Here is an 11,358-nt window from a genome sequence, read left to right on the forward strand (position 1 = left end):
TCCTTAATCAAGACACAGTGCAAAAATACTGCATTTCCAAATCAGCAAACCCGAGAGGTTGGAGCTGAAGCAGGAAGTTCCTGGTAGTTTCTGTACTGGGCCTGTCTCAGCGATGGGAATACGTGGATGGGGAGGGAGGTCAGGAACAGGCTGGGTAAACTATGATGCTTTCCAATGACCACGGAGCAGGACCGGCTCAGCAGCAAAGTGACAAGGCTTCAGGTGGACAGAAATAAGGTAAAGAGGAACTACTGACACCCGCCCGTGGCAAGTTGGGATTCACTTACGGAATATCTGGCCAGGAAATAGGGACACCATCCCTTCTGCTTCCCATAAGCCTTCAGGTCATCCAGGTTGTAAATCCCAGAAGATAAAGGCAGTTGCTTCCCATGGAGATCAAATTCCTGTCATAGAAATTGCACACACACGTAACAGAGCCAATCTTGGTGAGCAGTAGGCAGTGATAGCTGTACATAATAACATTCACATGCAGAATTTGATAGGAGTGGCACAAAATTGACACATTAATGATATAGAAGCCGTCAAATAACACTTGGCTCCTCCCTCCGCAACTGAATCCTAGACTTCCTAACTCACAGACCACAATCAGTAAGGACAGGCAACAACATCTCCTCCACGATCATCCTCAACACCAGTGCCCCACAAGGCTGTGTTCTCAGCCCTCTACTATAATCCTTATACACCTATGACTGTGCAGCCACATTTCCCTCCAATTTGATTTTCAAGTTAGTGGGTCGGATCTCAAACAATGAGACAGAGTACAGGAATGAGATAGAGAATCTGGTGAACTGGTGCAGCAACAATAACCTCTCTCTCTCAATATCAACAAAATGAAGGAGATAGTTATTGACTTCAGGAAGCATAGTGGAGGACATGTCCCCTGGACAGGAATGAAGTAGAAAGTGTTGAGAGCTTCAAGTTTTTAGGTGTCCAGATCACCAACAACCTGTCCCCCCATGCTGACACTATAGTTAAGAAAGCCCACCCACACCTCTACTTTCTCAGAAGACTAAGAAAATTTGGCATGTCAGCTACAACTCTCACCAACTTTTACAGATGCACCATAGAAAGCATTCTTTCTGGTTGTGTCACAGCTTGGTATGACTCCTGCTCTGCCCAAGACCGCAAGAAACTACAAAGGGTTGTGAATGAAGCCCAGTCCATCATTCAAACCAGCCTCCCATCCATTGGCACTGTCTACACTTCCCACTGCCTTGGAAAAATAGCCAGCATAATCAAGCACCCCTGACATTCTCTCTTCCACCTTCTTCCATCAGGAAAAAGATACAAAAGTTTGAGATCATGTACCAACTGGCTCAATAGCAGCTTCTTCTCTGCTGCTGTCAGACTTTTGAATGGACTTACCCGCATAAAATTGATTTTTCTCTACACCCTAGCTGTGACTGTAACACTACATTCTGCACCCTCTCCTTTCCTTCTCTATGAACAGTATGCTTTGTCTGTACAGCGCGCAAAAAACAATACTTTTTGCTGCATGTTAATACTTGTGACAATACTAAATCAAATCAAAATAACACTTATAAACCTTAGCTGCTGATACGCACCTCGTAGAACTGGCAGACTGGAATGGTGGGGTTGCTCGAGTGCTGCATTCTGATATGGGAGGCAGTCAGACTGCGACACTTGCCATCAACTTCCTTTCCAAACCGTTGGGCACTGACCTTCAAACAATAACAACAGCAAATCAAATTCTAACTATTCTTCAGGAAAATGGACACAAAGTAAACATTTCCAGGGGTCACCTCCTCAGGGCATTGCCCAGACGTTTCTCAGCCAACAGGTGGACAACCAACCCAACTGCACAAAGCAAGATCCCACAAGCAGTCAATGAAATGTCGAGCAGTTAATCCACATGGGGCAGCACTGTTAAGACTCGCAGAATGGTTTCAGCACAGATTATCAGCTGTACGCTGGTTCCTACAAGAGTAATTCAGTAAGTTCCACTCCCCTACCCTCTATCCCACAGCCCTGCAGTTGTTTTCAGTTCCAATGGGTATCAATATACTTTTGAAGGCCGCTGTTGAACCTCCTCCACCGCACTCCCAGCCACGACATTCCAGGTCCGAACTACTTGGTGCACAAAATGAGCTTTTTCCTCAAGTTGATAATGACTGATTCTAGCTAATGGTGTGTTTGTCTTGTTAACAGTCCGAGAGCTTTTTGAGCACTTCTGGAGAGAGAGAGAGATCTTTTCAGAAAAAGACCTCTTTTAAACAGACCAGTCAGCAAGTGCTCTTGGTTTTAAAAATGAAACTAAAACGCACTCTTTCCTGCAAGCTTAGCTCCTCCCATTAACTCATGACTATCTCAATCAACCTATCAAAACCCGAGTCTTAAACCCCAAGGGACATCTAAGTAAATGAAAATGCATGAACTCTGTTTAGACAAACACACCATTAACTAAAATCAGTCATTATCCTGCATTCTCAATATTTGAGCTGCCTGCTGCCCAGACAGATCAGCACCATACAAAAACAGGGCTGACTTTCAAACATACCCCTTATAAGAAACATGATAAGAATACATTTCTTAAAGGCACAGTATTATCACACACACCAGACTGGGTGGAGGAAGCTTTGGGCCCAGCCCAGGCTGAATTATAACCAGGCTGCCCAGACTAGAAGCCAATGACAGTTGAGCATTGTTTGCTTGGACAATGCCTGGAGCAGCAAAGAATCCAATTCAGTCTCGCGCAGCGCTGCTTAACTTATCGACACGCGCACGGGGCGTTACACAGCAAAACTCACCTCTGGGTGGATGCAGAGATTCTTCCTGGAGCTCAGAGCCAGAGCCAGGAATTCCACCTTCTCATTGGTCTGTTTCTCATAGTAATCAAGCAGCTTGCGGAGTTCCTCAATTACCTGGGAGGTGGGGGAGGGACAGTGGGAGGAAACACAAAGAATACAAGAATATTTAACCAGCAAAAACTGCCGGAATGTAAACTGTCGGTGTTGTGTCAGATCTGCATTTTGAAAGTTTGCGTGTCAGTTCCGATTCATGTTGACTGCTTGAATCTCACGCACTGATTACTGAGTAACACTGACTCGAATCGACCGGCATGTGGGGACAGCCTACAGAAACAGTAAGTGGTTATGAGAGGGTGGAAGTCACCATCCTTCCAGCAAAGATACAAACACTCTCGCTGAGTCTCAGACAAGCTCCATGTAAATCTCTTCATTTTTAAATGAATATCTGGCCCATTGTGGCACTGACCGATCAGGTGTCATATATGAACATTGATGTGTAGATGCCAGCATTGGACTCAGGTGGGCACAGTGAGAAGTTTCACAACACCAGGTTAAAATCCAACAGGTTTATTTGGTATCATGAGTTTTCAGAGCACTGCTCCTTCACACATCTGAAGGAACAGTGTCCAAAAGCTCGTGATACCAAACAAACCTGTTGGACTTTAACCTAATGTTGTGAGACTTCTTAATATGCTGGCAACATAGATATTATCCATGGATTATTTGATATAAACACCTGGCTGTGTCCCAATCACTCGGAACTTTTACATTGGAAATAAAAGAATGATAAAATATAAATATAATTATCATCACAGTAAACTGTTGCTGTGAATTGTTGAGGACACTAAATCCAGCCTCAGCCACTCTGGGGGAGAGCTGGAGTTTCAGGACAGGAGAGTTGCTTCACTGAAAGGAGCCAAGCAAAAGATAAATTTTCAAACTGTGAAAGAGCAGCAATATTCCCAACGATTACTGATGAACGACACATTGCATAAAACCAAGTATTTCACAATCTTTTCTTACCTTCTCTATCTCAGGAACTGTTCGAGAACAATAGATCAGCTTGGTCACTTCTGTTGGATACATCTGGATAGACAGGAGTCAGACAGAGTGGTGAGCACACACAGACAGATAGTGACACACACACACACATGATATAGAGAGAGAAAAACAAAGAGAGAGATGCATTACTGAGTTGAATTAGATCCCAGCCAGACTGTAAGTTACCATAGGTATTTCCACAATCTTCAGACAGCATTGTGACATTTGCAGTGCAGGCAGACAGTTCCAGTCAGAGCAGAGAAGGAGAGTCTGTATTTACACTGGGTGAACCATGGGTGAACCTTAACAGAATCAGAGTTCCCACAGATTCCCAACACCTGATGGCACAGGCATGTATCCCTATCGATCGATACAGTACACATTCTGACCATACTTCCCACACCGCCACAATCTCTGCCCCTTCACCCACTCCCTCTGCCCCCACACTCCACCTCCTACCCACTGTAATCACTGCTACCAGTCTGAGAGTACACCGCCTGTCCACGCAAAGTTAATGTCGGCAGGCGGAGTGAACGGAAAGATGATTCTGTCTCCAGAAATATTGACCTTCTTCCCAGCACACTGAAGTGGCTGGCAGCACAGCACTGAGTAGATTCAGACACCTATCCCAGCTTCACATGGATGGAAATGTCTGTCAAAATCACTGCAATGCAGCTCACCACCATCCAGCCACCCTGACCCACACCCGATCCCCCACCAACCACCCCCCCCACCCTAACCATGCCCCGAACACCCAAAATGACCCACCCCCACCCCCCCAAAGTAACGGTGAATGAGAGCAGCATCCTCACCATTTGATAGGCCACAATCAGTGAAAGCAGTGACACGGTCTTCCCGGTGCCTGAAGGCATTTCCAGCACCCCGTGACCCTGAAACACACAGAGGGGCAGGGAGCTGAGTTACAGACAGCAAATTCCATCAGTCCAACGGGTTCTCAAAGACGACAAAACCAAAGCTGATCCTGCAATGGCTCAATTCTAAATCTCTCATCCAGGCATTCAATTCCATCTATTGCCAATTCACCCCTCCCAACTCTGTAACCTCGTCCTTGTGAGCACACTGTAAGGAAACATCATGCTGAACAAGAGTCTGTTATCACTTGTAGACCTGAATCTATCCTATCGCCCAGTACATTGTGTTCTTAATCTCAGGGAGCATCCACTGGCCTCAAGAGGGATAAAGCAAACATTCATTGGATGTCAGGGTTTAAAGGGTTAAATTACAAGGCCATGTTGTACAAATCTTTACTTGTTTTCCCTTGAGTTTAGAAAGCCATGCTCTGATTGCAATGTGTAAAATGATCTGGTGCTAAGAGCACAGCTGATGTTAAATGCTGAGATATTTGAAATCTCAGAAAACAGGTAAGTGAAATTGAGGAGGGTCAGATTAGTCATGGTCACACTGAATGGTGGAACAGACTTGATGGGCCAAATGGCCTACTTCTGCTTCTCGGCCTAAGGCAAAACTGAAATCCTGTGAGGAGGGATATCGGTGAAGCCAACCAAGTGGGAGCGACTTTTGGAGAGAATTTCAAGACAAGGTCTTCAGATGTGGAGTCTGGAAACCCTCATGTGAAAGAGACAAAGTTTCAGTGAGATTGGTTTGCTGTGACAAACATCTAAAAGTTTATTTGTTGGTGTCACAAGTTGGCTTAAATTAACACGGCAATGAAGTTACTGTGAAAATCCCCTAGTCGCCACACTGCGGCGTCTGTTCAGGTACACTGAGGGACAATTTAGCATGGCCCAATGCACCTAATCTGCACGTCTTTTGAACTGTGGGAGACAACTGGGTCACCCGGAGGAAACCCACGCAAACATGGGGAGAACGTGCAGACTCTGCAGAGGCAGTGACCCGAGCTGAGAATCGAACACGGATCCCTGGTGCTGTGAGGCAACTTGCAACATAGTGTTAATGCTAACCAATGTGCCACCCCACCACCCCCTAGGTGGGTTGTTGAGGGATTTGTGGAATCTGATTTGGCCACAGCCATCATAAGAACATAATAAGAACATAAGAAATAGGAGCAGGAGTAGGCCATCTAGCCCTTCGAGCCTGCCCCGCCATTCAATAAGATCATGGCTGCTCTGTCGCTGCTCAGTTCCACTTTCCCGCCCTCTCCCCATAACCCTTAATCCCCTCTCTTACCAAAAACCCATCAACCCGCGTCTTAAAAATATTTAGCGAGGCAGCCTCCACCACTTCAACGGGCAGAGAATTCCAGAGATTCACCACCCTTTGAGTGAAGAAGTTCCTCCTCAACTCCGTTCTAAACCACCCCCCTTTTATCTTGAGGCTGTGCCCCCTAGTCCTACTGTCTTTTTTGAGCGGGAAGAGTCTCTCCACCTCTATCCTATCCATCCCATTCATCATCTTATACGTCTCAATGAGATCTCCTCTCATTCTTCTAAACTCTAACGAGTACAAGCCCAGTTTATTCAGCCTCTCCTCATAGCTCAACCCCCTCAACTCCGGTATCAGCCTAGTAAACCTCCTCTGCACTCCCTCCAAGGCCAAAATATCTTTGCGCAGGTGCGGCGCCCAAAACTGGACACAGTACTCCAGCTGCGGCCTCACCAATGCCCTATACAGCTGCAGCAAGACCTCCCTACTTTTATATTCAATCCCCCTCGCTATGAAGGCCAGCATCCCATTCGCCTTCCTGACCACCTGCTGCACCTGCAAGCTGGGTTTTTGCGACTCATGCACAAGGACCCCGAGGTCCCTCTGCACCGGCGCCTGCTGCAGTTTTTCGCCCCGTAAGTAATAGTCCTTCCTACCATTCTTCCTACCAAAGTGGACCACCTCACACTTGCCAACATTAAATTCCATTTGCCATTTCTTGGCCCATTCGCCCAGCCTATCTAGATCCTTCTGCAGACTCTCCACACCCTCCGCACAATTTGCCGTTCCCCCAATCTTGGTGTCATCAGCAAATTTCGACACCCTACACTCGGTTCCCTCCTCCAGATCATCTATATAAATGGTAAAAAGCTGAGGCCCCAGCACCGACCCCTGGGGCACTCCACTAGTCACCATCCGCCAATCCGAATAGCACCCGTTGACCCCCACTCTCTGCCTCCTATTTGACAACCAATCCTCTATCCACGCTAACACCCTACCCCCAACTCCATGTCCCTCGACCTTCTGCAATAACCTCTTGTGAGGTACTTTGTCAAACGCCTTCTGAAAATCTAGAAAGACCACATCCACCGGCTCTTGTGTTGTGTGGTGTCAACAAAAATAGAAAATGCTGGAAAATCTCAGCAGGTCAGACAGCATCTGTGGAGAGAAAAACGAAGCCAATGTTTCAAGTTTGGATCACCCATTGTCAGAGTTTGGGTCGGATGAAGGGTCACCCGGAGTCAAAACATTGGCTCTATTCTCTCTCTTCACTGGTGCTGTCAAACCTGCTGAGGTTTTCCAGCATGTCCTGATTTTGTTTCAGGTACCAACATCTGCAGCGTTTTGTTTTTACCTTTTGCGTCATGTGGTGTGTCTGACCACAGTTTGTCTGTTAATCACCTTTGTCTCATACTTACTCTATATGTTACAGCATAAGATCGATGTTGTAAATTGTTTTATCTTTTGAAACTTGTAAAGTTTATTTTCATTTGTTCAAAACCATGAAGTCCTGTTGTTTTATTCTGAGTAAGCCATTTAAATCATAGAATCCATATAGTGCTGAAGGAAACCATTCGGCCCATCAAGTCTGTACCAATCACAGTCCCACCCAGGCCCTATCCCCATACATTTACTCTAGCTAGTTCTCTTGACACAAAAGGTTACTTTAGCATGTCCAATCCACTTAACCCACACATGTTTGGACAGTGGGAGGAAACCGGAGCATCCAGAGGAAGCTCACGCAGGCACGGGGAGAATGTGCAATCTCCACACAGACAATGACCAAAGTCAGGAATCAAACCTGGGTTCCTGGCGCTGTGAGGCAGCAGTGCTAACCCACTGTGCTGTCGTGCTGCCCAAACTTTATTTTCTTTAATCAAAATGTCACTAACTGGATTTTCCCCCATAACCTAAGGATCATAAACCTCCTCCACACTGCGAAAGGACAATGTGACAACTGTCTGTCCAATATCTGACCACACCACAGGATTAAGATCCAAGTATTCTGTGAAAGTTACCTTTGCATCGAGGATCCTTTTCAGCTCCAACATGTAGGAATATTGCTCTGGATAGATAAAATCATAAGGGAAGTAGACCAACAATCCATCAATATTTAACCTGCGCGAACACAGCAAAGCATCGTTAATATTAGGAGATAAACGGTGATTAAAGTACATTAATATATAAATACCATTTTAGGATTAGGGATGTCCTAACCCCCGATGTATTAAATTCAAGATCATTGACCGAATTTTCTCATGTCCTCCCAATCCTGTCTCACTGAACAATTATCGGCAGCCGACCTGTAAAATTCCCCCCACACTGTCCCCATCAAACACTCCCAGGACAGGTACAGCACGGGGTTAGATACAGAGTAAAGCTCCCTCTACACTGTCCCCATCAAACACTCCCAGGACAGGTACAGCACGGGGTTAGATACAGAGTAAAGCTCCCTCTACACTGTCCCCATCAAACACTCCCAGGACAGGTACAGCACGGGGTTAGATACAGAGTAAAGCTCCCTCTACACTGTCCCCATCAAACACTCCCAGGACAGGTACAGCACGGGGTTAGATACAGAGTAAAGCTCCCTCTACACTGTCCCCATCAAACACTCCCAGGACAGGTACAGCATGGGGTTAGATACAGAGTAAAGCTCCCTCTACACTGTCCCCATCAAACACTCCCAGGACAGGTACAGCACAGGGTTACATACAGAGTAAAGCTCCCTCTACACTGTCCCCATCAAACACTCCCAGGACAGGTACAGCACAGGGTTAGATACAGAGTAAAGCTCCCTCTACACTGTCCTCCATCAAACACTCCAAGGACAGGTACAGCAAAGGGTTAGATACAGAGTAAAGCTCCCTCTACACTGTCCCCATCAAACATTCCCTGCTGAGCTCGTGTGATATTTCAGGGCTACAGCTGGCATTTTATGTCATCTTTGCCAGGAATGACCTCCCTCATGCTACCTGATGGCTGGTAGCTGCATGTAAACTGTCTGGATCAAGTCTGCTACTGTCCTCTCGCTTTTGGTACACCAGATAACATGGACTTTATGACTAAACTGGGCTGGGTTTAATCACAGAGGTTTGAGGTGAGAGTGTGAACAATTAACACTTTGTGTCAGATAAACAGTAGATTAGAGATGCTTGAATATCAGTCTCTGCTCAGCAACTGTGTTTTCACAAGACAGATATAGCACGGGGTTAGGAAGAGGGTAAAGCTCCCTCTACGCTGTCGCCATCAAACACTCCCAAGACAGGTACAGCACAGCGTTACATACAGAGGAAAGCTCCCTCTACACTATCTCCAAACACTCCCAGGACAGGTACAAGCGCAGGGTTAGATGCAGAGTAAAGTTCCCTCTGCACTGTCCCCATCAAAAACTTGCAGGGAAGTTACAGCAAGGGATTGCTTCTATTCCAGTTGTAATGGCGTTACCGCTGCAGCCACAAGGCCTTGTGGATATAGAGTAATAATGCTCTTTTACTGCGTCTCTATCCAAACCTCAGATGAGTACCCATTATTATAATGCGTTTGTTCATAAACCATTGTGTGGTCTCCCAAGTGAGATTGAGAACAGTTCTAAGACTGCTTTTGTTTTAAAGGAAAACATAAAATCATGGGCCCAATTTATATTTCTGAAACTTTCCAAGTACTGTGTGCCCATCACACACCCAGGTCATTCTCTCTTGCACTTTCTTCCGTCAGGAAAAAGATGCAAAAGTCTGAGGTCGCGTACTGATCAACTCAGGAACAGCTTCTTCTCTACCACTGTCAGGCTTTTGAATGGACCTACCTTGTGTTAAGTTGATCTTTCTCTACACTCTAGCTATGACTGTAACACTACATTCAGCACCCTCTCCTTTCCTTTTCCCCATGTACTCAAGAACAATATAGTTTGTCTGTATAGTGCACAAGAAACAATACTTTTCACCGTATCCCAGTACATGTGACAATAATAAATCAAATCAAAGCAACAAGCATCAGCCAACACTATCACATAAAACTGCAATTCATCAAAAAGTTAAACCTGAAAACTCTACGATACTTTTGTCAGATGGAGCACACTGTTTTACAGCTGCAAATCAAGAACACACAAAGAACAGGCAAGCTGTATCAATGGGATGGCTTTAATGGGCATGGGTGTGCAATCTCCAGAACTAATCCCTGTGGCTGAGGTGTGGGTACAAAGAATTGGGGCAGGGGTTGGGGTAAGGGTTGTATAGGATTTTGTCGGGGCAGGGGGGGAGCGGGGAGGTAAAGGTCATACTGGGCTGTTTGGGGGGAGGCGAATGAAGGTTGTATAGGGCTCTATGAGTGTGTGGGTGGTGAGGGTTGTACAGGGCTGTATGCGGGATGGGGGGGGGTAAGGGCTATACAGGGCTGTGTGCCGGAGGGGGGAGGTGAGTGTTGTACAGGGCTGTGTGTGGGGGGGGGGGGGGGGCAGTGAGCGTTGTACAGGGCTGTGTGTGGGGGGGGGGGGGGCAGTGAGCGTTGTACAGGGCTGTGTGTGGGGGGGGGGGGGGTGGTTGTGGTTTGGGCAGATGTTCTGGGTGGACCCAGTCCCGGCCGCGACATTAAGGCCGACTTGTTGGGGTAGTGGGGGGGGGTTGGGGGGGGGTTGGGGGGGCTGGCAGACCCCCCCGGCCCCCAGGGGTTGGGGTTCACTCTCTTCTCCCCCATTGCCTCACCTCCCCCAATTCTCTCACTCACTCATTCCTCATTCCCTCGACTTGCCCCTGCCTCCACCTTCCCTCTCCGTCCCTCACTCCCCCGTTCCTCCCCCTCACTATCTCCCTCCTCCCCTCACTATCTTTCCCTCCTCCCTCACTATCTCCCTCCTCCCTCACTATCTCCCTCACTCCCCCTCACTATCTTTCCCTCCTCCCTCACTATCTTTCCCTCCTCCCTCACTATCTCCCTCCTCCCCTCACTATCTTTCCCTCCTCCCCTCACTATCTCCCTCCTCCCCTCACTATCTTTCCCTCCTCCCTCACTATCTCCCCTCCTCCCCTCACTATCTTTCCCTCCTCCCTCACTATCTCTCTCCCTCTCTCACCTCATCCTCGCCGTTTCATAACACAGTCCCGCCCCTTCCCGCCTCCGCCAATCAGAAGCTGCCGCTTCCTATTTCCGGCTGGCCATTGGTCAGTCCACCTGCCCATCAGGATGGGCCCCGCCCCCTCCAGCCCGCACCAATCAAGCTCCGCACAGCCGCCCAGCCGCAATAACCGAGCGCCGAGTGTGAGGGAGGATCGATGCAGCAACAGTCTCATTCATTGAATAAACTCTGAGCAACCTGTGGCTCTGGGGAAATGCCCAAGAAATACCTCCTCATCACAGCCCTAAACCACCAGCCCCTTCCCCTCACATC

The 11,358-nt window shown here is 47.4% G+C and overlaps 1 protein-coding gene across 4 annotated transcripts in view; it reads right to left on the reverse strand.

Annotated features, from left to right (window-relative positions):
• Positions 1-11,071, reverse strand: part of ercc2 (excision repair cross-complementation group 2) — a 36,713-nt gene extending 25,642 nt beyond the window's left edge. The window contains exons 1-7 of one of the 4 annotated variants that reach the window (XM_080218252.1): positions 11,044-11,071; positions 7,994-8,093; positions 4,643-4,720; positions 3,813-3,875; positions 2,790-2,903; positions 1,587-1,703; positions 288-404 (exon numbers count right to left, since the gene is read on the reverse strand). In XM_080218252.1, coding sequence (XP_080074378.1) covers positions 288-404; positions 1,587-1,703; positions 2,790-2,903; positions 3,813-3,875; positions 4,643-4,720; positions 7,994-8,093; positions 11,044-11,048 — 594 coding nt within the window. In that variant the 5' untranslated portion in view covers positions 11,049-11,071. Of the gene's footprint in view, positions 1-287; positions 405-1,586; positions 1,704-2,789; positions 2,904-3,812; positions 3,876-4,642; positions 4,721-7,993; positions 8,094-9,658; positions 10,158-11,043 lie in introns of those variants that run through there. The other 3 variants (XM_080218254.1, XM_080218253.1, XM_080218255.1) reach the window with 3 other exon arrangements.
• Positions 11,072-11,358: the final 287 nt, after the last annotated feature.

Source organism: Carcharhinus amblyrhynchos, unplaced genomic scaffold (assembly GCF_965287045.1).
Source record: "Carcharhinus amblyrhynchos unplaced genomic scaffold, sCarAmb.v2.hapA scaffold_37, whole genome shotgun sequence".
In the NCBI taxonomy this organism is placed as follows: Eukaryota; Metazoa; Chordata; class Chondrichthyes; order Carcharhiniformes; family Carcharhinidae; genus Carcharhinus; species Carcharhinus amblyrhynchos.